The sequence below is a fragment of the Syngnathoides biaculeatus genome, chromosome 16 (assembly GCF_019802595.1).
Source record: "Syngnathoides biaculeatus isolate LvHL_M chromosome 16, ASM1980259v1, whole genome shotgun sequence".
NCBI classification, from domain to species: domain Eukaryota; kingdom Metazoa; phylum Chordata; class Actinopteri; order Syngnathiformes; family Syngnathidae; genus Syngnathoides; species Syngnathoides biaculeatus.
This window is the reverse complement of record NC_084655.1, coordinates 11,490,500-11,517,541: the sequence shown is the minus strand read 5'-3', so window position 1 is coordinate 11,517,541 and position 27,042 is coordinate 11,490,500. Positions and strand designations below refer to the sequence as shown.

The window sequence follows — 27,042 nt, the reverse complement described above, 5'->3', positions numbered from 1 at the left end:
TCCTCACTTCACAGGTATTTGTAACCACAGAACAAAGGCTGTACAGTATGTATAACTGCGTTATTACTCACAATTGATTTAGTCATCAGTCAGCTCTTCTCATTTGACTTTTATTTTAATTGTTTGAGCATTGCCTGGCGGTTTATTTTGCGATGTTGGTGCCTTGAGATACAAATGACTCAATTTAGGACTTTTTCGAGATACAAATTGTTTGGACGCCACTCGGCGAATCGAAAATGATTTTCCACAAAAGAGGCTTCAAGCTCTTTAATGCCGCTCTAGGTTGAGGTTTGCTGACAAACAAAACATAAAATAAACATTAAATCAACCAGATAATTTTGCACAAGTCCGGTGGCTTAGTGTGAACACAATGTTCGGAAAACGCCAAAGATGGGCTAGCGAATAGAATCCATATTGCACTAACATCAGTGGTGTAGCAAAACATGTATATGGAGAACATAACAATACAGGAATACAAAGTTTTTTTTTCTGTGTGTGTGTGTGTGTGTGTGTGTGTGTGTCTCTGTCCAAGTCATGCATACCAGAAGAAGCTGTAAAAAATTCATCATGAGGCAGAAGCTGTTTAATTATTCTGTTATTACCCTGTTTTTAATTTCCTGATTATGAAACACATGATGCACATTTTGGTCGTTTTTTGGGGGAGGTGGGTAGTACTGATGGCATTCACGTTTATTTCAATGGGGAAAGAGGGTTTTAGATTGAAGTGTTTTGAGTTGTAAGCATCGGGACACAATCAATTTAACTCATATCTCAAGGCAATGCTGTAACGTCACGTTGGCCATGAACCAAGACCTCCTGATACAAGTCCAGTTTTCAGCAGGTCAATGTGTTTTTTACTTCCATAGAAATATAATACATCTTTTTTTGATTACTGTATCGAGAAAAGTGTGGCGGCGGACTGTCAATTAACAAATGGAAACAACGTTAAAACGCTTATCGAGTAAAATATATACAATAATGAAGATCCGGGAGGCTTTCCTTACCCATAATTTAAAAAAGTCACAGCCTTTTTACTGCAATGTGTGATTATAGATACAGCACAAAATTAAACAAGCAAGTTAGGTATTAATAAAGTTAAAATGGTTTGGTTTTTATCCGGAAAAAAAAAAAAGCAATGCATACATTCAACAACAATTTGTCGGGCAGAGAAGCATTATTACCTGTACAAGTGGCACTTTCCAATAGTTAATATCACATATTTCCGTCAGACGTAACTATACAGATGTTTTTGCATCAAATGGCACAGTGGAGAATGCCGTATATTTGACCTTTTGGATGCCACGTGGAAAAAATGTGGACATATCTCATATGTTCTAAAAGAGTCCACGAGTCAAAAGTAAGTGCAGGGTTGATGGTTGTATTCTAGATGCAGTTGATGCGATGACATCATCTACGTAGCTAGCGTGTATGCGCGTAAAGTTACTTCACAATGCAGCGCTCACCGGGGCAACAGACTGTCACTATGAACCGGCTTAGTGGGTAACGTTTGCATTTGCTCACGAGAAGACCACAGCTAGGAACACGTTCACAATTTCACCGCGGAAAAGTTTGGCATCTTATTTTTACATTGATGGGAAAATACATTTAAGTTCAATTCTGGGAAATTTCTAAAAATGGGGTTACAGGTAATTAGGGGATTTTGACAAGATAAACAGTCTGGAGGTGACTTTTTTTTAACATTAGGTGCAAACTCTGCAAACAAACAAACAGAAACAGAATGACCATAACATGAGCTCCTGCTTTTCTTTTTCTTCTTTTTAATTTTCTTCAACTTTTGTCCCAACTCAGAGCCGCCACACTCAGTCACCCCTCCTACTTTTCATCTGCACTTTTCTAGGAATTATTCTTCCAGTTTTTTCTTGTCATCCCTCCTTCCTTGCATCCCTCCCTCCCTCTCTCCTTCCCCCTCTCCTCTTTTTTCTCTAGCACTTCCCCCTCTTATCGCGCTGCTGGAACTTCCGGAGGCGACGCCCCCACAGGTCCTTCCAAGGGATGAGCAGGCTCCCCTTGTCCGCCACCACTCCGCTCTGCCCGGGAGAGTCGTCATCGTCCGAGCCCATGAGCAGGTACTTCCTGCCGGGTTTGATCTTGGGGCACTTGCAGGCCACGTCTTTGGCGCGCACCCACAGGAGCTGGTCCCCGCGACGGATGCGGTGCTCCCCTTGCTTGTAGACAGATATGATGTTGACGGTGAACTTCCACCACTCGCCTGCCTTGTCCCCTTTGAGCACATGCACCTGGACGGCTGAAAGAGGACGGCACAAGACATTTTAAAGGGGATGGAATGAAAGAAAATGCACATTTTACGAATACATTGTTGCCTCTCTACGTTGCTCTAGATCATAGATTTTGGGACAATGTAAATGGGTCAACAATTGAATTGTGTGCAAACACGGGCATACATACATACATACATACGGGCAATTGTTTGAAAGTTACATTGATGCTAATTTTCATTACCCCGTCAATGCCATTTTGTGTCATATGTTAGCATTACGCTTGTGACTTTCAATACAGTATTATATAGTTTGGTTGCAGAATTTAGTCTTTGTACAATATATTACTAAAAATGCAATCCTCTTTATTCTTATTTATCAATTTGAAGAAAGCTCCAACCGTGAGCAACAAACAAAATAAAACATGAAACAAGCAAGCTTTGTCTCTGATTTGGAGGACTGTGCGAGCAAGAATGAGATGAGGTGCAAAGGGAGGCTTTTAACAAATGCTTTTTAATAAGTTTGTGTTTGAAAATGTTGAAATTTGGAGACAGTGTGTAGATATAAATAGGGATTCACTTTAGTGGGGTTTTTGGAGTGTGTGCCCACCCATCAAGTTCATCATCAAGAAATAAGTGTTCACCCACTGTTCTGTTTCGGAAATTACTGCTATAATGCAGAAATCTGCAATAGCGATCATTTTTCAAAATCGTTACTGACAGCTATTTACATCAATATGCAGTAAATCCATAAGCAATGTTGAAAACCTACATTCCCTTTTGATTAAAATGCAGTAAGCAGTCAATGTGTATAAAATTTTGAGTATTCAAGCATTTTTGAATTGAACAGTTGTGATTGAATTCTTCTGGTAGTGATGAAACTCCCGAGTATGGTTCAGGAAGGAAGGGTGGAGTTATGTGGCCATTGCGAGACAAGAAGGTATCAACTTTCAACATAACAAGCTTAGAGCTCCGTACCTCAGGTTGTACGACCATCGAGGGCAGAGGTATCAAACTCATTGTTCTCACGGGCCACATTGTTGTTACGATTTCCCTCAGAGGGCTGTTATGACCGTGAAACAAAAAGATTTAGTTATCTCATCATATTTACGTCATAAATTTGTGAACTAGTTTTATAATCAGAAATCAAGGGTAATGTCTTTTTCAACCAATTGTGTTTGGTAACACAAAAATGCTTGTAATAGCTCAACTTTATCATTTATGATATATGAAATTTTGGCACAGTTTTTTACAAGAATCATGGAAATTAACACTCTTGATTTGGCTTCACGGGCCACATAAAATCATGTGGCGGGCCAGATCTGGCCCCGGGCCTTGAGTTTGGCACCTGTCATCTAGGGGTATTCACAGAAAGGGTTAACAATACCGGAATTCTCCACGAGAGTGAATATTTGTTTGTCTATAAATGCCCCGCAGTTGGCTGGCATTGAGTCCAGGGTGCACACCACAGAAAAAGATGGCTGGCATGATATCTGCACCCGTAAGCTGAACGCATCTTGACAATACCAGCAATAATATTTCTTTCACACCAAAGCCTGCTAAGCAGACCAACTTCGCATGAGATTTGAATTAAAGCTCCCTCGCCGGCAGAGCCAAGCAGACATTTCTTCACATCACTTTGATTGCAGCAAGGGAGAAACATCTTCTGGAGCTCATCTGCGCTTGAAGTGCGTCGCAATGTGGGTTTGATTTGAACCGTGTTGTTCATATTTGTTTAAAATTGTCCCAATGATTCTAATCTTGAGAACACTGGTTTAGATGACAGGAAATCAGTCGAGAAAGTCTCAGGAAGCAGCTGCTTGTGGATAGAAGTCATCTTTTTGCTTGAGCCTCAATTCACATAATGTAAATCCGTCACGTCAAGTCAAACTTCATAATGTATTTTAGAGTAAACCCAATAGCGTGTGATGGTAGTCATTCCTATCACCATCAAGCCAATAAGATGACTTTATATACAGTAAGCAATTGAAGTAATGCATCTACTTTTAAAACAAGACAAGTGATTGTTTGCATTTCTGGGTGAACATGATCACTTTTTGGTTCTCTTATTAGAGGTGAAGTTGAGGGGTGGGGCATTTCGTCGTGAATGTGTGTGTCTGCACAAAATGCACACGGTATCAGAAGAAAGCCGGTTTGTTAGGCCGACTCGAGTTAGCTCTCACGGGCCTGCCATTCAATCGCGGTCCTCTCCTTCATCCTCACACATAAAGGGTGTGTGGAGGGTGGGGGGGTGGAAGAAGGAGAGGCCACTATTTGTCTTCCCAGCCACAGAACAAGTTCCAGGAGAATTGGAATATGTTCCGACCTCATGAGCTGTCCGGGTTCTGCTCCCAGAGCTCCATCCAACTCCCCCCGGCGTGAGAATCCACCGGAGACAGCGCCCTCTTCTCTGCAGCATCCAGGCACCGAGCCTCGCTTCTTCTTAGTATCTTTCACTCTTCCTCACTCAAGTATATTCTCACCGCACACAAATCCCCCACACGTCCGGCCACTTGCTTTAAACTAAATAGCCGCTGGCAAAATAAAAGCAGCGGGTCAAAGAGTGTGTCGCAAAATAGTGACAGTGTGTTGAAACACCGAGTGGGAGAGGAAAAACAGAGGTTTTGTGAGAGGAAGGGATAAGTGTGAAATCGGGGCGCGCTTGGACAATGGTCTGCCAAATGAGACGACCTCACAGCCAAACCTCCTACTGGGTTAAACTGCTTTGGGCAGTGTGCTGCAGCTTGACACTGCGCCGTCAACAGGCAAGAGCTAATGAAATTAGAGCTCACTTAATTACAGCGGGAGGCCCCTGTCCCGTCTGGTTATCAGCTGAGAGAATGATCGGGGACCCGCGAGCCTCGGCTGAGTGCAGAGGGGGCTTCCACGCCTTTGACCACCATCCCGTAGCGTCGGTAAACACACCAGGCTTTGATTCATTGTTGTCCCGGCGGCGCGACCAGGGCGGGAACGTGTGTGCCGAGGAGGGTGTCGGGTGAGAAAATAATCCCTTTGTGTCGCTCGTCTCCGTAGCGACAGCGGTGATGAAAAACAAAAATTGAATAAACAAAACATATTTCATTCTCTCCAAGGTGGCGATCCGTCACCGTCTGCCTAATTTACCACCTGCTTGTGCCCCCAGGAATGCGCGGTGCCGGCGGAGTGCACAACTGTGTTTAAACACAGGGCCCCTTCCCGTGACCTCTGGGGGGCCACCGTGGCCATGAACATACAGGGGTCGCAGAAACCGCCCCACCATCACCACCACGGAGAATAGGGGGAGCCCAATAAAAGCGAGGCGACAGGCCTGAGGAATGAATTATAGCAAAAAGAGAGAATGCATGCTAAGCAAAGACGTTTGCAACCCAGCCGTGGTTCTGCTTCCAGAAGAACTTGAGCGGGAATCGTATGACTGGCTTCAGTCTCATAGACTGATTTCGAAACTCAGCGATTTGCTCGCGTTCTGATAAACTTCGATGGAAATTCAAGCTGTGAGCAGCGATAAACTAACTTTTTACATGGCCAACTTGTTCACCGCAAATCAGATGGAGAAGGCAAAAAGTTTTCACAATTCAGTCCCCCCATCTGGCCCAGTGGTTCTCAAATATTACGGAGCTAAGATGGAAGACTTGAACTCTCGATAGTGACATAAAAATGGACTCGCACCAGATGGAATGTAAGTTGACCAAACACTAAAATTGTATGTATCATGTAAAATAAGTAGTTCATAATGACTCTTATTTATTTACTTTAGTCAGTATTCATCACTGAAATGACTTAATTACGAGGCAATTGATTTATTGTTCTCAAATTTGTCGTGGAACTGTGTGAGGCTTCAGGCTACCTCCATATTGCATTTTACAGGTATTAAATCACATGTATAGTCATTTTCAGGATTCTGTTGCGCAATTTATTTCGGTTCATCATCTCAACAAATTAAAATAAATGTAATCTACTATGGGCGGCAGGATGGATCAGCTGGTAAAGCGTTGGCCACACAGTTCTGAGGTCCCAGGTTCAATGCCAGCCCTCCCTGTGCAGAGTTTGCATGTTCTCGCCGTCCCTGTGTGGGTTTTCTCCGGGCACTCTGGTTTCCTCCCACACCCCAAAAACATGCAACATTAATTGGACACTCTAAATTGCCGCTAGGTGTGATTGTGAGTGCAGCTGTTTGTCTCGATGTGCCCTGCGATTGGCGGGCAACCACTTCAGGGTGTACCCCGCCTCCTGCCCGTTGACAGCTAGGATATGCTCCAGCACTCCCGCGAACCTTATGAGGATAAGCAGCTAAGAAAATGGACGGACAATTAGTGAGATGTAGGACAATTAGGGGCATGTTATGCAGTTGGCTTTTTGTCAAAGTTAAAAAACAACCACAGAACTTTGTGATTTTCCATCCATCTTTTTTTTCACTGTTCCAGTGGTCGTACTCAGGGTTGCAGAGAGGTGGAGCCTCTGTCCTTTGAGTTTGGGCCAAAGGCGGACTACATACTGGGTCACAGGTGAGCTAGAACCAGCCAACTTTGGGTCAGAGGCGGGTTAACACAACGGAGTGGTCGGTAGCCAATTTCAGGGCACGTCCAAATAAACAGCCGTTCACACTCACATTCATAACTATGAGCAATTTTGAGTCTTCAATTATCCTAACGTGCATGTTTTTGGAACGTGGTCCCGGAGAAAACCCCACATGGAGAATGTGGAACCACAGAAGGGCAAGGAAGACAGACATGCTTACCAAAGCTGTAAGTTAGTGGTTTTCAAACTGGGGGGCGCGGGGTGTCACGACGTGGGGCGCGGATTGTTTCAGACCCCCGCTTCACAATTTGTTCAATTCCTTCCCCCCGGTTTCCATTTTTATCATCCAGCCCACACCGCTTTTTACAATTTTCAGTGGTAGCACTCAAACCCAAATAGGTACAGAGAAAAAAAAAATTCCAAAAGGAGGGCGCGCCCAAAAAAAAGTTTGAAAACCACTGCTGTAAATCAAGATTGCGCTTCTGGTCTTATGACTACCGTGAGGCGGATGTTTGTCTACTGGTTCCGACTGATTGATGAGGCCTCTCCTTCAGTCCAACCCAAAACTAGAGAGGCTTTGGTTTGTGCTCATGACAACCAAGAAATAATTGTTCTCTGTCTCTAAGTTCCAAACAATAATTAGTTTGAGGGACGGCTGTCATCACATCAAATTAAATACTTTGTGATAGGAGCAAAACAGTTGTGTGTAACGACCACATTTCTCCACCAAGAACCCCTGGTTCAGGATGCTGATTGTAAAACGTACTCTATATGCGGCATCTGGTAAAAATCAGAGGAGACCTACATATCATTTTGGAAGGATTCTTGATTTGGGCCCCAGATGCCGTTCAGATGCCTCTATTTGTTTGCGTGTGATCCACGTTTTGATAAGTTGTGTGAGAAAGAGCTTGCATTGGAACAAGGATCGGACATTGATTATTGACATCTGTGGGAAGTGATGCATGGCAAAATTTAAAGTTCCACTGGATGCATTATTTCATAATATTATGCATAGCACCGCCAGTTGATCAAATGTGTGGACAATATCGTTTTAAATACACTGCAGCAACGATTACCAATTCAAATCTTCACTCGAGCACATCGCCGTCGCTAAGTAAATGTTATTTTGTTAGTTCTAGCATTTTATCTTATTTTTAATGGAAATAATTCAGAATTTCAGACGGAAAGAAATATGATCTTCTGGAAAACTGGAGTGGCAAACCACATGAACCATTAATAATTGGAATGAGAAACAATCGCATTTATTATATGGAACAAATCTTGGGTTGCTTGAGCAATCTTTCATGTCTCTTCCAACCTCGTACGGGTTGAATATGTTGGGTGAATAAATACGAGGCGAGCGTTTCTCTCTTGCACTGTTTTGATGTCACTCTTTCAGTGGTGCCGGCACGGTGGCGCAGCTGTAAAGCGTTGCCCTCACAGTTCTGAGGACCCGGGTTTAATACCGGCCCCACCTGTGTGGGAATTGCATGTTTTGCCCGTGCCTGCGTGGGTTGTCTCCGGGCACTCCGGTTCCTTCCCACGTCCCGAAAACATGTAACATAAATCGGACACTCTAAATTGCCCCTAAGCATGATTGTGAGTGTAACTTGTCTGTCTCTATGTGCCCTGCGATAGGCTGGCAACCAGTTCAGGGTGTACCCCACCTCCTGCCTGTTGACAGCTGGGATAGGTGATGATGATCATATGATGTCATCATATGAATAAAGTTCTTTTGACCCTGCATTTGTTTCCATGTATTATTATTAGACATACCTTTTTGATGACAAAGATCGAGCATCACTTCGCATCGCTACCCTCATCCATGGCTGCTAGGTCCAAGGTCCCACTCATATGAATCATTTAAGATTAGCGAGACTCGGAGTAGCTGAGCCTAGTGAGGCTCACAGCTACAAGATTGTCATCCAAAACCAGCTTTGTTTTCATACTTTAGCAGCCACGCAGGTGCATGAAGACTCTCTTGTGTTATTGATCGGACATTTCGCAGTACCATTTAGAGTTATAGTCTGGCATCAGCAACAGACGTGTAAATCCAAAAATGCTTCCCTAACGATGATTAGTCAACTTTAATCTTTCAATGCCAATGCAGAGTAGTTAGTAATTGATTCAACACCTACACTATAAAGTATTATCGCTCGTAAAAGAAATGTGGAAACAAAAAAATCTCCTGTCCTTTTGATCACTGTGAAGTAATCGTGACATGTAGTATTGTGTATATATCACAGGTGTCAAAGTCAAGGCCCGGGGGCCAGATCCGGCCTGCCGCACTATTTTATGTCATATCATGTGTGTCAACTTCCATGATTCTGGCGAAAATTTGTACCGATATTTCAAATTGTCATATATCTTAAATGATAAGGTTGAGATTTTAAATGCAATTTCGTGTTACCAAACATAAACAATGGTGGAAAAACCCATTACCTTTGGTTTCTGATTCCAAAACTAGTTCAGAAATTTTGTCAGTAAATATGATGAGGCGATTAAAGATTTTTCTGGTTTCACAGTCGTAACGGCCCTCTGACTGAAAGCATAACTACAAAGTGGCGTGTGACAAAAATGTGTTTTACGCCACCGGTAAACATCAATTGCCTCATTCATTCATCTCCCCAAAACCTCATTCTCTCAAACACACACAATCACACATGCATACTTCTCTTAAGGGGACCTGATTTTGGGTCCCCGCACAACAAAGAAGTCCCCGTGATGTCACTATGCAAACCAACTGTTGTCTTCACAAAGTGATGACTACAAGAACACGTGCCAAATGATCCCATCACAGAAAGAGAAGATGTGAATTCAGAAGAAACCGTTTTAGTCATCAGTTGCTGAGCTGCACCAGGGTGTGGATGCTGGGCGGCTCTGATGACTTGAGCAGCGCATACTCGCGTAGTGGACTCACTCACCGTAGTCTTTTTTACAGTACTTCTTCATGGTGATCTTCATCTTCCCTTTGGAAGCTTTACAATGGGATTCGCAATCTGGGAAGCAGAGAAGTAACCATTTTTAGCTGGAAATTTATACAACATATTAAATCACATAGTATTCTACAGCAATGATTCTCAACCTGTGTCATTGAGAGCTCATTAAAAAATGGAAAAAGTGGAAATGGAAATTTTATTTTTAAATTTCATCGTACATGCCATTATGTTCCTCCTCAAACTCCTTTTAAATGAACATTTTGCAGATGTAAATGTGCTTGATTATGTGTGTGTTTTCAGATGTTGCCTGTTCTCAAAAGCTCTTTTTGAAAAGTAAGCTGGACTTGATTTCTATCAAAGTGGGTCACAACATAATGAGAAAGGGGAAAAAAATGCGAGTCCAGTTGATAGCTCCTGTTCCGAAATGTCATCGTTTGCCAACTCTGCTGGATATTTATTGTTGTGGAAACATGCTGTCTCCAGTTGTGTAATTGTGTGTACCACCATTGGGTCCCACCATTAAGAAATCATTATCTGCTTGTTATTAAGAGTTCTCAAACAAGCCCCCCATTGCCATTTCAGTGGATCAATGTGTTTTTCCCCCCTTTTGGCATTTGCAAATTCATGTATTTGCAGATTTTATGGAATGAACCTGCCATCTGTTTTTCACAGAAAAACTCACCTATTTGTGATTTGATTTTTTTTTTTTGTCATGGCAGAGTATTGTTTACAGTAGCCTGTATTGGGGATTTATTGAATTTTACCATGTATTCAGTTGGGGCAACAAGCTGTAACAGTTGGGCAGAAACATGAAAAAAAAAAATTGGTTGTCCAATCAGCCAAGTTTCCGTGGCAAAAGGCACAACATTGTTTTAGTGTCTAGGTGAAAGTTCCATCTGCACACATGAGCACAAATCTTAAATCCAACAACAACTGTATTAGACTTGTAATTGACAGTCAGCAGGAGAGCAGCATAAATAAGATGCCGATGTCCATGAAATACTTTTGACAAACTAAAACTAAACAGTGCATCAAAACCATTGCAATCCTTAAAAACAGCTCAGCAGAACGCCTTTAAATTTATCTATGACAACAAGTTTGCATTGTCACTGTGTGGATGCAGCAATTTCAAATGACCAAACACTGAAGCGGCACGTTTTCCTGCTGGCGCAGGTCACCCCAAGAACGTTGGCGCCATCACAGTAACTCCTCCAGTTAGCTGAGAACGATGATGATGATCATCATCTTTTTTGGTGAGTACTTACAGGTGCTGTACATTATGTATCGGCATCCTCTGCTGTAAGCTGTTTCATGCACTGCATTTTTAAAGGTAGACCAATATTTGAAGATGTTTGTAAGTATTTGAACTCCAATCAAAGAGTTTTGAGATTTTATTTTGTGATACATTACTAATTATTCATGAAGGTATATGCATCCATTTACTTTGCTACTTATCCACACAAGGGTCGCGGGGAGTGCTGGAGCCTATCGCAGCTGTCAAGGTGTAGGAGGCACACCCTGAACTGGTTGCCAGCCAATCGCAGGGCACATAGAGACAAACAGGCGCACTCACAATCAATTTAGGAATTTAGCAATTTAGAGTGGCCAATTATTGTTGCATGTTTTTGGCGTGTGGGAGGAAACTGTCGTGCCCGGAGAAAACCCACGCAGGTACGGGGAGAACATGCAAACTCCACACAGGCGGGGCCGGGATTGAACCCGGGTCCTCAGAACTGTGAGGCCAACACTTTACCAGCTGATCCACCGTGCCGCGCTCATGAAGTTATCATGATTTGTAATTTTTACCAGTATGGCAATGAAAGTATAATTACTTTTCGGGGAAAACATGAATTATTTGTGGAAATTTGCAGTCGAACTTGGATAACATCTCCACTTTTAACGTTCGCCTTTGCATCATCTCATCCTCATGAGGCATAGAAGACAACATTGTGACACCAGCCGTGGTTGCCGGAATGCTAAGTCTTAATTCGTATATAAAAAAAGTCGCCAGTGTATGTACGCCTGGCATCGAGCGGCGAGCTTTCAAGATGTCCGCTACTTTTGTCACAATGCCAGGTAAGGTTCGTAAGTAACGAGGGAGCTGGTGGTTGGACCAGAGGGCAAAATCTTCAAATTGAAATAATTTGTTCTTGCACTTTCCACTGACTAATGCAAATGGGAAGCAGGTCGACTCAATTACGTTGCTCTAGCTCTTGCGTTCCTCTGTGCAATGGGCCTTGTGCTTTTCTGGGGGCTGGGAAAGCTGGGCTGGGCCCTTTAAAAGAGGAAGGAGGGGCAGTTGAGAGAGGGGGGGGGACCTTTCAGCTTGCCTGAATATGGACAAACTTCATTATTTCTTCCAACTCTCTGTCCAGTCGTTCCCTTTCTTCTCCATTATACTCGGTGTGAATGAGGTTGCCTGGGTAATGATGGAGGAAGAAAAAACGCCCCTCTCCTCCCTCTCAAAAAAGAAAAAGTCGTTTGGTTTGTGGGATGAGGATAGAATTCACGTAGGTAGAGGAAGAATTTTTGCTGCTTTCTCAGGTGGTGGATCATTAAAAAAAAAAAAAAAAAAAAAAAACCGAAACAAAAACAGAAATCCCAAAGTAAATGACTAGTCCATATCAAGCATGCTTCATTTCCATGTGAATGTAGGAAGGAAGGTGGACGGGGCCTCTATTTGCTGCTGGTCCCTGGGGGCCTTCATCACACCCCCACCCCCGCTTTGATTGCCAAGACTGACGTTGGACCCCCCCCCCACACAGAGCAATCCCTGCGCACTCTGAGCCATTACACCCGCAGCGCTCATTAAGGTCCAATCTCCTGCTGGGAAGACAAACGCCCCCATTGAGCGGCTCTGTGGCAGCGCCACGCTCATTCCGCGGGGTCGCTGGGGGGACCACACGGCTTCTAATTTGGAGGGTGGTGTCTATACAGAATCCAGGCCTCACACTGTCTCAACCCTGCTTTCTTCGCTGTCACTGGGAGTCAGAAATATCTCATCCTGACCTCAGAGATGCCGCAACAGGGGCAACGCAGGCAGTCGATGAGGGTCTCGAGCTGAAGGGGGTTCCGAGAGACGGCCGATGCTGGCTCGTATCAATGACAAAATAATGACACTGCAAAGACAACATGTCAGGAATCTAGCTGGTGCTGGCTGGTGGCTCGTAGAGTTGAAACCCTTGAAGACACTGCAATGGCACCCCTGGATTTGGGAATCTTCCTAATGCGCCCCCCACTTTGCAGGCTCATTTGTAGAATTGACGGCAAACAAAAAGGCGAACTTACCACTCAAGACATGCAAAAGAGAGAGAAAAGAAAAAGAGGTGCATGAAAAGACAAAAGTTAATGGTGATAAGTGTGAATGTGTATCTGTTATATGAGAATAACATGGCTAGATAGATAGATAGATAGATAGATAGATAGATAGATAGATAGATAGATAGATAGATAGAGATAGATAGATAGAGAGAGAGAGATAGAGAGAGAGAGAGAGAGATAGAGAGATAGATAGATAGATAGATCGATAGATAGATAGATATAGATAGATAGATAGATAGAGATAGATAGATAGATAGATAGATAGATAGATAGATAGATAGATAGATAGATAGATAGAAAAAAATAATAAATACGCCAGTTAAGAGTCACAAATGTTGAAGATTATAAAGATTATTATCTTAAATATTAGTTTAACAACAGACCTGCTCATAAACTATTGAAGACATCACATGTTTTATCTCCCCTTCCTTTTTACTTCTTTATCTTTTAATAGTTTTATTTATTTCAAAATACCTGTGAAGCTTGATTGCAGTACAAGTAGTTCAGAAATGTGTTTATTAATTGTATATTAATTATTTTAAAAATATATCATTGCTAATTCAATGACGTGTTTTTTTTTTTTTTTTTTGGGGGGGGTGGCATCCATGGTCCTTATTGTGGCCCACAGTGGGTCAATTGATTCACCGTCAACTAATTCACGCAACACTGTAAACAACTAGGACAACAGATTCAAAAAGGTTCTGAACCTAATGAGCCACGAAAGAAAAAATAAATGACACTAAAGTAAATACTGCCATGGCACATGTTCTCATGTCAGCACTCCGGCATGGTGACTCTTGTCAAAGTAAATGCACAATAGCTTCAGGCCGGGTTTTGCTGCCAGCGCCGTCAGCCTTGATTGAAATACAAACTGGTGCAAATGAAGCATGTAATCAGATTAAGGACGAAACCCTTGGGAGGCCGCCGCGCAGACCGGGGAATATGGGCAGCAGCGCCGCAGGGAGCAATGAAAAAAAAAAAGTCTGGAGTTTACATCAGCGGTGGATCTCAGGGCTGTGAAGTGAAACTGTGTTGTTGTGGATGGAGATTGAAATGGAGAATTATAGATGCGATTTTGGTAATGACTGAATTACACTGTGCAAAATATTACAGTACCTTTTTTTCCCCCAGTAAAGTCCATTTGTACTGTACAGTCATATTTTTGAAGTACTATACATATCCATTTCATCATTTAACATTGTTTTCAAACATTTGTTATTTTCCAGTATTTAATTCAATGTAAATGTCCTTATTGTGGTTTACAATTATATGAATGATATCATTTAGGAATGACATTTTGACGAACGCTTGGGCCTGCAATGTAGTGTAATTTAATGTTGCTCATTATGGGCTGCATGCCGTAAAAATTTGAGAACCACTAATTTACATACGTAAAGATGACCTTGTGCACATTGGGATTAAACGTCAGAAACGGATGAGCTGTGCATTAAAAATGTCTTTAGATTAAATGACAGCAGGTTGGCTGGTCTGAAAGCATCATGGAGGACCGTATAAAGCATTTCATAATGTGGTAAAAATATTTCAATCACACTTAGTTCACCAAGGAAAAATTGCAATTGTCTTACATCACATAGATTTGTTTTGATAATCAGATAGTTAGTGATGACGATTTTATTGTGGTGTAATACATTGCTATGCTCACCACAAATTAGTAAAAAGTAAATGTCAGACCCAGGGAGGTGAAATTAGTGGTATAAACGAAAACGACAAACTGTAGTAAATGAATAAATGTATGACTACAATGTTACTAACCTGATGTCTCATCGTAGCTGCTGTAAGTCGCTGTAGGGGATGCAACTGGAATCTCTGTGGTGTAGACAGGAAGAGACTCATTATTCGTCACTTAAAGAGAATCACTGACATGTGTTTTGTCTACCAGACCACACTTTGTCCAGCCTTAGACCACACGGAACATATAAGAAAGACACTAACGGGATCGAATGTGATGTTTCGATCTTGATGTACGCCACGCCAAGGCATCAGTGGTAAGATAAGTTTTGTGTTAAGTGTTGGGTTCTCGCCCGATCGTGTGCGATCTTAAAAACGCAGCGAGCCAAAATGGAGCTGGCTGTGCTATTGGGGTGCAAGCCAAACATATTCTGGTTTTCTCCTTCATGATCAGAATGTAAATCATATTGGGGACCCTTTTCAGTGGCTACAGACACAACTTACTAGATCTAATAATAGCGGTAAGATACTTGATGCTTATTGATTTAAAAAAAAGAAAAAACTACCAACGATATTTATCTCCGTGTGACGCTGGTGTATATTACTAAAGAACTGGGATCTGCAGCCAGCAGATACAGCCAATATATATCAGCCATCGTTTCTTTGGACCCAGTTTGGGGATTTACCGTGAGACGGGCGGCTAACGATGCAGAAGCACGTGTGAGGTGAGCGCTAATGCTCTGTTTATGCGGGCTGTGTTTTAAATAGCTAAATACTGTATCCATCCAGAATAATGGAACAGGATATAAAAATAACAAGATACGACGGTAGAGCTCACAACCATGTACAAGCATCAGCGTTTAAAATTGACTTTGAGACAGATGGACCATAGAGCGGTTTATAAAAGTATGAAGGCAGTTTTGATTTGTAAAACTGTTGTAAGAATAATAATGGCCGAATAAATGGCCAAGCTGATGTTCGACTGAAAAAATATTTACAATTGGATGAACCCGTGTTTGTTTATTTACTGAGCAACATTAATAGCTGCAGACCAGATGTCCAGACCAGAAGTGTAAGCGATTTATTTATAATAGCGCCACGATTGTGCCTTGAGGTATGAACTCAATTCGTTCCCAGGTCAAGCTCGTAAAGCAAAACACAAGTATATCTAATCATCTTTCTCGATTGAAATGAATTTAAATGTGAAATTTTTCAACCAAAATAAAAAAAGTATAAAACACACACACCTCCGTCGACACACAGCCTTTTGGAGATGAAATGATGAATTATTATTAATTTAGATTCTTCACTGTTGATGCAAAATCCACAAAGGAGTGTTTGAGCTGAAATCCAAACCCAAATCTGGCCACTACGTCATGTTGATGGGTCGCATTATAAATCATGTCCATGTCCATCTTTCAAGCCACTTATCCTCACAAGGATCGCGGGAGTGCCGGAGCCTATCCCAGCTAACAATGGGTGAAGGGTCAGTTGCAGGGCAAATATTGACACCATCAGTGAGCGGGAACCAATTCCACACTGCCCGCACCAAAGTCAGGCACGTGAACCACTACACCATTAGTGCCCCTCGGCCTTATAAATCATTAAAATTAATTATGCACCATGAAAAATTACAGCACAAATTAAATAAAGATGAAACAATGAAGCATTTGTCAATGACTATATTGACTGACTAATTATTAAAGATAGTCCCACATGGTACTGGATTTTCGGTTTTCCAAATGGGGAAATATAGTATTTAAGACATTATTACCAAACCACTGCCCTATGTACAAGTAACAGAACACACAAAGTTATTATACATTGTATGATTCTGCGGACTATTTTCATTTTATAAAATGACCAAATGGCGCATTCCTGCACGTATCACACATGGCCAAAATGAACCAAAAAAAAAAAAAAAGTAGGATGATCAAAGGTTTCCTCTGACATGTTAAATGTTTGCCTCTGAAAGGTACTTTAAAAATAATTACATGACATCATTCTGCATGTACAGTATTTGTGGAACTCTAATGTGGCTTGCTTTTTTTGTACTGCATAAATATTATGTTGGTTTACTTAAATGGATTTTTCTGGTATGTGTACTTATATTTCTTTTTCTAATGACTTTTGGTGTTTACTCCCTCCATTCGAAAACGGATATCTGCGCATTCTATTATTTTGTCAAAATGACTTCTTTTTTTACATAAATAGAGAGAGGGAAAAAGCAATCGTGGTGGTGATCTTGAGGTCATAGAAGGTGAGAAAAACAAAGACAGCAGCGACATGGAGGAACATGACCTGGGGAACATTAACAACAACGGCGACAGATTCGGAGATTCAGCCTTATTTGACGGAAATGTTTGGTAGTTTCCACTCCAAAGAAAGATTTGTGGCGAATGTGTTGTTTTTGTGCCAGACTAAACACCGCAAGCTTCTGGCGTTTGTAAAATTCATAAAACACATCTACGTTAGGTGCATTTTTTTTTCATTTGTTATCATCAGCTAAGTGAGCATTTTTGGGTGGTCTCCTTGTGACCTTTTGTGCAGGCCCACTGATTGGTTACGATACCATGACGACCTTTTTTAAGGTAGTCCTCGCTCGACCAAATGACACGTAATGACAAATATCTCTCGCTTTATTCGCATGGGTGTTATAAACCATATTTACTCATTGAGAAGTAATAAAAACCTTTTAATAATGTCAAAATGTTTCTACTTGCGATAGGCTTACTGATGCAGGGGGCAATAGGGGAGCGACTCTGCTGGTAACCCTTGGCGCAGCGGTTGCATGTGATTCCCGCGACGCCGTCCTTGCAAGGACATTGGCCTGTCGTCTGGTTGCACGTCTTCCCCGCTGCTCCGACTGGATGGCAGTCGCATGCTGGAGAGGACAAATGAGAGGAAATGACGGGACAGAACATCAGAAAAATGTAACAATAACAGGGTGAACTCAAAAAACAGAAGTGGCTTAGTTCATACAAAAGAGCGATAGGAATACGCCTTTTAAATTACCACAGTATGCCGCCAACATGCCCTGCGCTGGCTCTATATGTTCTCCACATTTATTAATAGTAATATTAACACTCGATCCGAGTGCAAAATGTTTCCCTTTAGAGTTGAACGGGTTTTCTTTCAGTAACACCACAGACGAGGAAACGGGCCTCGCACGAGCATAAAACCACATATGACACAGCTTCCCACCCCCCTTAATTAGGGCTAAGGAAAAGAAAACAACTTGATTCTAATTAGCAATACACGCACAAATCTTCTTTTCTTGTGTGTGTTTCAGTATTAAAATGTAAGCAGGTATGCGTTTGCGCAACGCAACACCTCTTTTTTTTTTTTTTTTGCCAAAGACATCCTCGTAAACACTGGCGGAATAATGTTTCCCGTTAACGCTCGAGTGGAACACACTTCAAAGTCTATTTTAGCGGTTAGCTGGGAAGGCCGCACGTTCAATGCGAGAAATTTGCTCTGTGAGTGCGCGCACGCTCTGCCAAGCAATTACCAGGAGGCGGCGTGTGAAGTGCAGGCCCGGTACTTTTTATTCGCACTGAAAGCGTTGTAACTACTAACCATTTACAGTTAGGTTAGCAGTTAGATATAATCATATCAGACTTTTTTTTGTCTTGATTGTGGCCGCGAGTACAACTGCAACTATGAGAAAAAAGTTTAAATGTTGCGTTCCACTTCGCAGTTTACAAGCAGCAGCAGGCCTTTGCTGGACACCTGCCATATAGTTATAGCGTAATATAATGAGATATTTGTGAAAATGACACGGTACAGGAGTGCTGAGCAAGTCTGTGCCAAAATTCTGAGGCTTAGGCCACGCTTCACTTTGCACGACTCAGACGGCCAGCCCGTTCATTGCAAATGTGAAGCTCTCGCACCAGCTAGGCACAACATCTAAGATATTCTAACATGTTTTCCTTGAGGATTTGTTGTAGTTGTGTCAGCACATGTAGACTGGGACAAATTTCCACGCGATTGAAACACTGCTCCAAAGTCATTCACTGTTGAGGAAAATTTGTTCAACTGTTGTGGGATACATTGAGGGCGCTGTAGAAGATAAACTATACTGACACCAGTGCAAAATTAAAATTGAGAGGAGTCAGATGAGGTGGCTGGGGCATCTGATTCAGATCCCCCCTGGACGCTTTCCTGGTGAGGTGTTCTGGGCATATCCCACCGGAATGTGACCCCGAGGACGACCCAGGACACGCTGGAGAGACGATGTCTCTCGGCTGGCTTGGGAACGCTTCGGGATCCCTCCGGAAGAGCTGGAAGAAGTGGCTGGGGAAAGGGAAGTCGGGGTATCCCTGCTGAAGCTACTTCCCCCGCGACCCGACCCGGAAGAGCCGTAGATAATGGATGGATGGGACAGGGCAGAAGATGGGCTGTTAGTTTTACTGATAACTCCTTGTACATTAGGCAAAACAGTGGTTGACTGGTCAGTGCATCTGCCTCACACTTCAGAAGACTGGAGTTCAAATCCTGGCCCCACCTGCGTGTTGTATGCATGTTCTTCCTGTCCCTGTGTGGGATTTCTGCAGGTACTCCATTTTCCTCCCAAATACCCAAAACATGCATGACACATTGATTGACAAGTCTAAATTTCCCTTAGGTGGCAACCAGGTCAGGGTGTACGCCACCTCTTGCCTGAAGATAGTGAGCATAAGCACTATGGAAAATGGATGGATGTATATTTTGTAAATGGTGGTTGCACACTCTTGTCATTTTTATGGTGGGGAATGACTTGGAAGGACATTATTTCTGTTGTCCTAGCTCCTTGCTATATTTAGGATTCGGCACAGTATTTTAACAGACACTTATAGAGTCCTTAATGGCCAGGCTTCTCCGTACTTTCTGGATCTGATGTCATTTCGTTGTCCTATTCACTGTTGATCATGTCTGAGATTTATGTATTTCCAGATGAACGGGGAGGAAAAGTCACTCTTGACACTCCCGATACTGCAGAATAATTACTCGGTATAACCATGGTTCCTGATAAACAAGCCTTTGCTGACTTTGATCAAAAGATAGGAATCTGGCTCAAAATAGGGCTCATTATTGGGGTGTGGACCCTCACTATTGTCTGGTCTATTCAGTGGGGCTTTGAGAAAAAGCGGGAGGGATTAGATGTAAGGGATTCAGGCAGACTTCGCTTTGGTGTTGTGGTACATTTGAAAAGGATAAGTGGTATAGAAAATTGATGGATAATTTAGGCTAGTATGACACGCTATGTACCCTACTGGCTCGATGTCTTTGGACTCCATGCTCGGTTAAAGGCTTCGACTTCCAGTAATTTGGGGGAACAGGAAGAAAAAAAATGAGTATTTCTAATGTGATAGCTTTGTTTACTCTGCGCTAGATGAGGGGTGACGTTGTTAATCTATGAAATAAAGCATGAACCATTGTATGCTGCCACTGAGTCAGACGAAGATTTTTCTCCCAGCGAGTGCCCATCCGTTAGGCGCACCATTGCAAGTACATTTAAATGAGATGTCACGTTAGCCAGGAGTTTGAAAATCAGGAATAAAAGCAAACTTCCTCCGGGCTGTGTTGGCACAGCATCGAGTTTCCTGTCCAACAACAGCAGAGCGGGATGGTTGACTGATTTGAACAATAAATATAAACTGTTTAACTGATGTTAGCTCGGTTTTGGTCACCTGAGGAGAAAAGGCCGGAATCAGGCTGCTTGGCTTTGATTCTCAAGCACCTACTTGGCTACGGGAAGACGGCGACATAATCTGGAACTTTTCCGGGTACTGATCCAGCTGTTCAACAAAGACTTTGCAAACATCAATGGGTGTTAATACATCACCAGGCTGAGCGTAAACCTCTCTTACATCAACCTGACACCAGATCCAACACTCTGAACGTAACTCCTCTCCAAATGTGCGAAAATATTTGGACTGGCAGTGTTAAACAATGCTGCAAAGGAGCATTTCTAAGTGCGGGTGATCTGTCAAGCTTTTGTTCAACTCGGCATTACCACATGCAGTAAACCGATCCCAGTGCTGTGTTTATAAGAGAGCTTTGACTTAAGCGGTGCTTTTTTTGTCCCGGTCCCAGAGGCCGAGGCTGTCATTTCTTTGCAGTCAGGGAGAGACCAAAACTATAAAACAATCATAGCGAAAACTAATATTGTAGTAATATGAATGAATAAAACGTGTTTAATACATTATTACTCTTGTAATGTACTCAGATGTATGGCTGTATTTCATCATGCGCAGCTGAGTTTGTAGTTGAAGTATATTATCTTAACCCTAGAAAGGCACACCGTGGTATGTCTGTGCATAATCTTACATATTTTACATTTGTCTTACAAACATTTATCACCTATCTACCGATGCAGTGGAACCTCAGTTTTCGTTATCCATCCATTCCCAGAAGCCTGACCAAAAATGAATTGTACAAAAACTAAAGCAAGAGTTCCTTTTGGAAGTAATGTAAATTCAATAAATCCGTTCCAGACACACACATTTATTAAAAAAAAACACCACATTTTAAAGAGAAGAGGAAGCGCTGCTGTTTCTTTGACTACTAGTGCGAGGCTTGATTCCAGGAAACGAGCGGCTGAGTTTGTTGAGTACCATTTTCGACACTACGAAAACTGAACATACGATATGTACGGAAACTAGGGCAAATGTTCAGCAGAAAAAAACCTTGAAAACCAAGTTTTACCAAAACTAGCCCATATGCAAACCAAGGTTCCACTGTAATGCCATTTTGTTGATATATTTATCTTGTCAAAGGGCTTACAGATTTCTTCACCAAAAAGTTACTCAACGACAAAAAAAAGGAAAAAAAAATCACACACATAAACAGGAAGTGTCCTTTTCATTGAAATGGTTTGGTCAGCACACGATGCTCCCCTTTTGTCTCCATTACCTATAATCCTCAGAAGCTTGGCCTCAGACCAGCGGTATGTGCCCCCTCCTGCGTCAGTGCGTTGTGTCGGTTCGGTTTGTGTGTGTTGCAGGTATGAATAGATTAGTGATCTGGTTCCAGGATCAGCTCACACCTCAGCTTCTGTTTGTTATGTTTGACTTGTCAGTGATTCACAGAGGGACCCCCGAATAACTTTGTGGTCGTACGGGTCAGTTCACCAGTGCAGAGACAGGTGGCTCCTTTATTCCAAACTTTCCAAAGAATTCCTTTAATACCTCAAGCATGACAGTACGAGTATTGCCGGGTGAAACAGGAATTTGTAATGTCTGATGACAACTTCATCAGCCCCTTTTATGACAATGTTGACTTTTTAACACATGATCCAAGCTGTTCTCCTACTGTAATAGGGAACTTTAAGTTTTGTCATAAATGAACATGCTCGCAAAGTATAGTCACCGAAAGGCCCCGGAATATTGATGTGCTACACTCACTCACCCGCTTTTGCATGAAAAAGACAAGCAAGAATGATAATGTCTTGACGTGTAACTTGCATCAGTGTAACTTTACCTTTGCACGCTCTCCGGTGTGAAATGGACTTGCTCATGTCCCTGTAGAAGCCTTCCTTGCAGTAGTGGCAATGACGGCCCGCCGTGTTGTGTCGACAGTTCAGACACACCCCTCCGCTCCTGCGGCCTGACAGCTTGTACAGCTCCATGTTGAAGCGACAGCGACGTGCGTGGAGGTTGCAGTGGCAGGCTGGTGGGCGGGAGACAGGGAGGCAAGTGATGAACACTCAACGCTCTGACAAGATTCTTTATCTTGACAATTTGCAGTTAAATTCGGCGCGAGAAAAGCTTTGCCGCGACCTCAGGCCTTAATAAAGACAGCAGGTAGCGTCACCAAGCTGGAAAAAGAGCTCCCTTCGATTTTGGGAAATATAAGATATGAGTCTGTCACTGTCATTGGCTCAGATGGCCTGCCTTGGGAATAATGCAGTTCGTAAAGAAAAATGCCTGATACCGGCTCTCTTTGACTCCTCCACCTGCTTGCGAATACTGTATAACCTTTGAACCCTGGCAGGAAAAGGTACTTCAGTTCTCCTGCAAGATCAGAGACTGTTCATTGATTTATTATCATTAATATGGTCAGTCATTTGTATTCACCTTCAAGGTCATTCTCCTCAAAATGTGCTTACATTTTTAAACAGTTCACCTGTTTAAGTAGTCGGTATTCTAGCATAGGTAAATCTTATTAAATTATTGATATTGTGATCTAACAATTTATGTCTGGTTTTTAAGGCCAACGTCAACATGAATTAGTGCAATTTTCTCTATATGTTGTCATGATTTTCACTTTTGGGCGCTATCAGACGTAATCTGGTGTTTACCGTTCATATGGGCAGAGCTCACATTTCCTCACATCTCGGTAATGTCCGCCCTCAGCGCGCCTCACGTCTTAATGTTATTACGTGGAGATGTTGGCCGCTGATAACGCTGTCGCATACGCTCCACGATCATCAGGGCTCTGGATCGCATACAAACTGACTCACACCTGCTAGAAGGGCCGCGAGCCGGCAGGTGGTGGGGATTCATGCATGGACCCCTCCTCGAATGCGGGGAGGGAGGTGCAATTCAAATGCAAACACACACTCACACAGAGGTGTTTGGCAGCTGTCACAAGCTTATCTCCCACGGTTCCCTCCCTAGGCTGATCGAACACACAGAATTTTGAAGAATTCACACACACACACACACACATGCTCTCTCCTCCCATTCCCTCTTTGCTCTTTACCGCTTTCTTATCCCAGATGTTATCGCCACTTAAGGGAAGTGTGTAAGAGGGAAATGGAAAGGGGGGGGGGGCTGGGGGCTACGTTTCACGGAGAACAATTGGAACACTCCTGGCTCACAACTGAAGAAAGCCAGTATTGTAGTTTAATCGAACTCAACAATTACTGGAGAAACATCGCATCAAAGGAGACAGTTACAATTTAAAAAGTGTTTGTACATTATTTATGATGGGAAATGGACTGTAATTAATTTTTTTGTTCTTTTTTTTTTGTCTGAAAAGTGTTTTTTATGAACGTGTGAGAGTGTTAGGAGATTAATAAATGTAATCATCACAGCTGTCCCCAGGCCCTTGTAGTGGGCCTCTGTGCAATCTCACTCACACACTCACCACTATGGGTGTCTAGCAGCGACAATAACGTAAATGCCGATAAGACTGATGCCACCTCGGAGCATTTGTCATCTAAATATAGTTACCGCTGAAAAGTACAGGTAGCATTCTCTGTTTTTGTTCTTCCTCAGACACATTACGAAACGTGTAAGCAACCTAATAATACTGCACTTGTCTCTTTTCGGTGTTCACCACACAGCAGAGCACCGACCCCTCTCTGTCATTGGATGTGACGTCTGACGCCATGTTAACGCCGCTTCCGATTTGAACTTTTTTCAAATCAGGTGTGTGGAGTTACTCCATTAATGCCTACTTTACACAATGTTGTCCTCGATGGCATGCTGAGTCCCACTAAGTATGAAAGGGGCTGAAAGGCGTGCGAGTCAATACTTTGGCTGCTTCATTTGGGAGACAAGGTAGACAGATTCGGCGTCGTACGACATTGTGCCGCAACACGCCAGGCAGGGTTGAACATATGAGTGCTGATGTAGTGTAAACAGAACAGAAAAATATGAAGCAGCGAAGGTCCGCTAAATGTCAAGACAACATTCTGTGAATTAAATATACAGTACAATGTATAATTCTCTTTTGTTGTTTGCGACACTACTCCGTGTATGTTAAAATAGCCAGTTTTTAATCCAGTGAAACACGATTCTTATCTATAGCATTTTTGATCAAATTTTAGGGCTGTTATTATATGAACATTTTGGTATTCATACATCCATTGTTTATTTTTATTTTGTTTTATCTGTCACTGTTACAGTAGACTTCAATTCTGAGAGACAGAAAAAAACAACTTGAAGCAAGCACACTTTTCCTCTTATTTGGACAAATACGCCAGAGAGTCCAGGCGCGCACTTACACACATGCACGCGTGCACACACACACACCAAGGCACATCAGACACCGTTAAAATTCAGTATTTAATATTTGTATTATTTTCTTTACATCCTGTGCTTGTAAAGAGGTTTTTATAAGAAATTGTCATTTAATAAGTAAAAATTTAACCATGTGAGAGGGATCCAACTATCTATCTATCTATCTACTTACTCTATTTACTTACATTTAAAGAAATTTCTGGTCTCGTAGCATTGCAGATTTTCACATTTCACAGGTGAGTCTGGAACATACAGTATATCCCTGCCATGTCTGGAGCTTCACTTTGGACTGTAGTACTGTATATTAAAACTGCAGCTTTTAGGTTATGCTTGCGATGATGAATTCGTACAACAGCGTAAATGTCTTGCCGTCCTGCTTTCATTTGGTGGAAAGGGCCCACTTGGTGCAATGCTATTCCATTCTATTTATGTTCAAGGGTCATCTGTCAGGCTGAGTGAAGGAGCCACTCTGGGTGGGTGTGCATATTGGATGGGAATTACAAATCGCACATTTTAGTGGAGGAGGGTTTTTTTTTTTTTTTTTACTGCAACCAGAGATGAGAGAACTGTGGTGTGTGCACCGTGCTAATAACAACATATTACTTCAAATGGAATTCTGTTTTTACTGTAACAATTATTCTTTCACCGTGCAGGGTCGGTGCTTTGAAGTCATTCTTATTGTGAGTTTGATGAGATGCTTAAATCGGAGTTCCGAGCTGAGAAAGACAAGGCACTTATCAGCCCTCTGAAGATTACGCTGCTGACAACACAGGATAATTCAGAGACACACACCCACTTGGTTCATATATTTAACCCGTACGATGGGTCTCTTTGTGCAGCCTTGGTTTCTCCGCTAACTTAGCTAAGTTTGCTAACTTAGCTAACTCGTGAATTCAGATCATATGTAGAGTGCCTTACCTTTCGAAGGATTTCACTGACTGTCGTTTTGAGATTATTTGATGTTTGTCTAAGTATATATATATATACATATATATATATATACACATATATAGTATACGTGGGTGGCCTTTAAAGTTCTTTTAAGCGTCATTGTTGGGGCTAGGAAGCCAAGGCAAGGTGTGAAGGACTCAAGTACAGGGAAGCAGGGACGCAAGGCAGGAATACATACATGTCAAAAAGATATTTGTCAAGAAAATACAACCAAAGCAAGCTAATCTCAAACAAACCTAAACAGGATGTAAACAAGATGTGGCACAGATAGACATGACTTTAACAATGCAACCAACACAACAAGGCATTGGAGTGACAAGAAACCAGGGAGCTAAATACAAAGATTGACGAGACAACGAGAAACACCTGGACAGGCCACAAGTAGAGAGGGAGCTGATTGGTCAACACAAGGGAGGAAAGTAAACGTGAACAGGTGGACGCAACTAACAAAATGAGCACAGGAGAAGTGAAACACAGCAAAGAAACAAAACCAACCCAACTCAACCAAAACGGAGGCGTTGGTAAGAGTTTGTTGAGTGCCTTCTGAGGTAGAAAGTAGTAGAAACAAATAATTGCAATTACAAGAAATGTAAATCTGAAGAATTTCTAAAAAAAAAAGGTGGGATTCATCTGAATTGTATAAGATTTATACTGAACAGTGTCATCGTCAGATGAATCCTGGTGTTCTGTTTATTTGTGGAGTACACATTTGCCAACATTTTGTTGAGCGATGTACCTTGAAGTCTAGCTAGTTGTTGTTTGTCATGATTTCAATTAACCTTAAATATTTAAATTCCCAAATATTGGTGTTCCTTTAGCTATTATGGTCATGGTTCATGGTTGCATGAATAAATAAGGACATATATTCATATATCGATGATGTATCCAGTAAATGTTGTCATCCGTATAGTATTCACAGCACACGGGGCATACTTGCATTGTACTGTATGTGGGGATTGCTGTATATCAGGGCTCAGCAACATTTTTGAAGCTGAGGGTTACTTCGTCGGCACCGATCGTATAAAGGGCTACGTGACCTGTTTGCGGCAAATTTCAGACTCAGTTCATGACACATACATAAAATATTTTTGGTTTAATTTATTGTAGTAAATGACATTACAGGTATTTTAAAATTTTAATTCACGTAAGCAAGTCAGATTCAGAATTAAAAGCACAAATAATAGTAACAATTAGTGGCCTATGGTATTTTTAGAACATACCTCGCGGGCTACCATTCGCTCGCGGGCACCACGTTGGTGACCCCTGCTGTATATACAGTATACAGTAAGGTTAGCCTAACCCTAACCCTAGCAAACTGCAACGCCCTGTCATTGTCTAATAAATCCATTAATATATTTGCGATATGGGATTTACTGTACATTAATATTTATTGAATCCCTATGAATGACATGAAAACCTTATCTGTCAGGCATGGGCT

At 42.1% G+C, this 27,042-nt stretch overlaps 1 protein-coding gene across 1 annotated transcript in view; it reads right to left on the bottom strand.

Moving 5' to 3' along the window:
- Nucleotides 1–498: 498 nt before the first annotated feature.
- Nucleotides 499–27,042, bottom strand: part of ntn1b (netrin 1b) — a 46,252-nt gene continuing 19,708 nt past the window's right edge. Inside the window, exons 3-7 of the mRNA XM_061845526.1 lie at nucleotides 22,165–22,353; nucleotides 17,435–17,584; nucleotides 14,785–14,838; nucleotides 9,676–9,750; nucleotides 499–2,266 (exon numbers count right to left, since the gene is read on the bottom strand). Coding sequence (XP_061701510.1) covers nucleotides 1,944–2,266; nucleotides 9,676–9,750; nucleotides 14,785–14,838; nucleotides 17,435–17,584; nucleotides 22,165–22,353 — 791 coding nt within the window. The 3' untranslated portion in view covers nucleotides 499–1,943. The remainder of the gene's footprint in view (nucleotides 2,267–9,675; nucleotides 9,751–14,784; nucleotides 14,839–17,434; nucleotides 17,585–22,164; nucleotides 22,354–27,042) is intronic.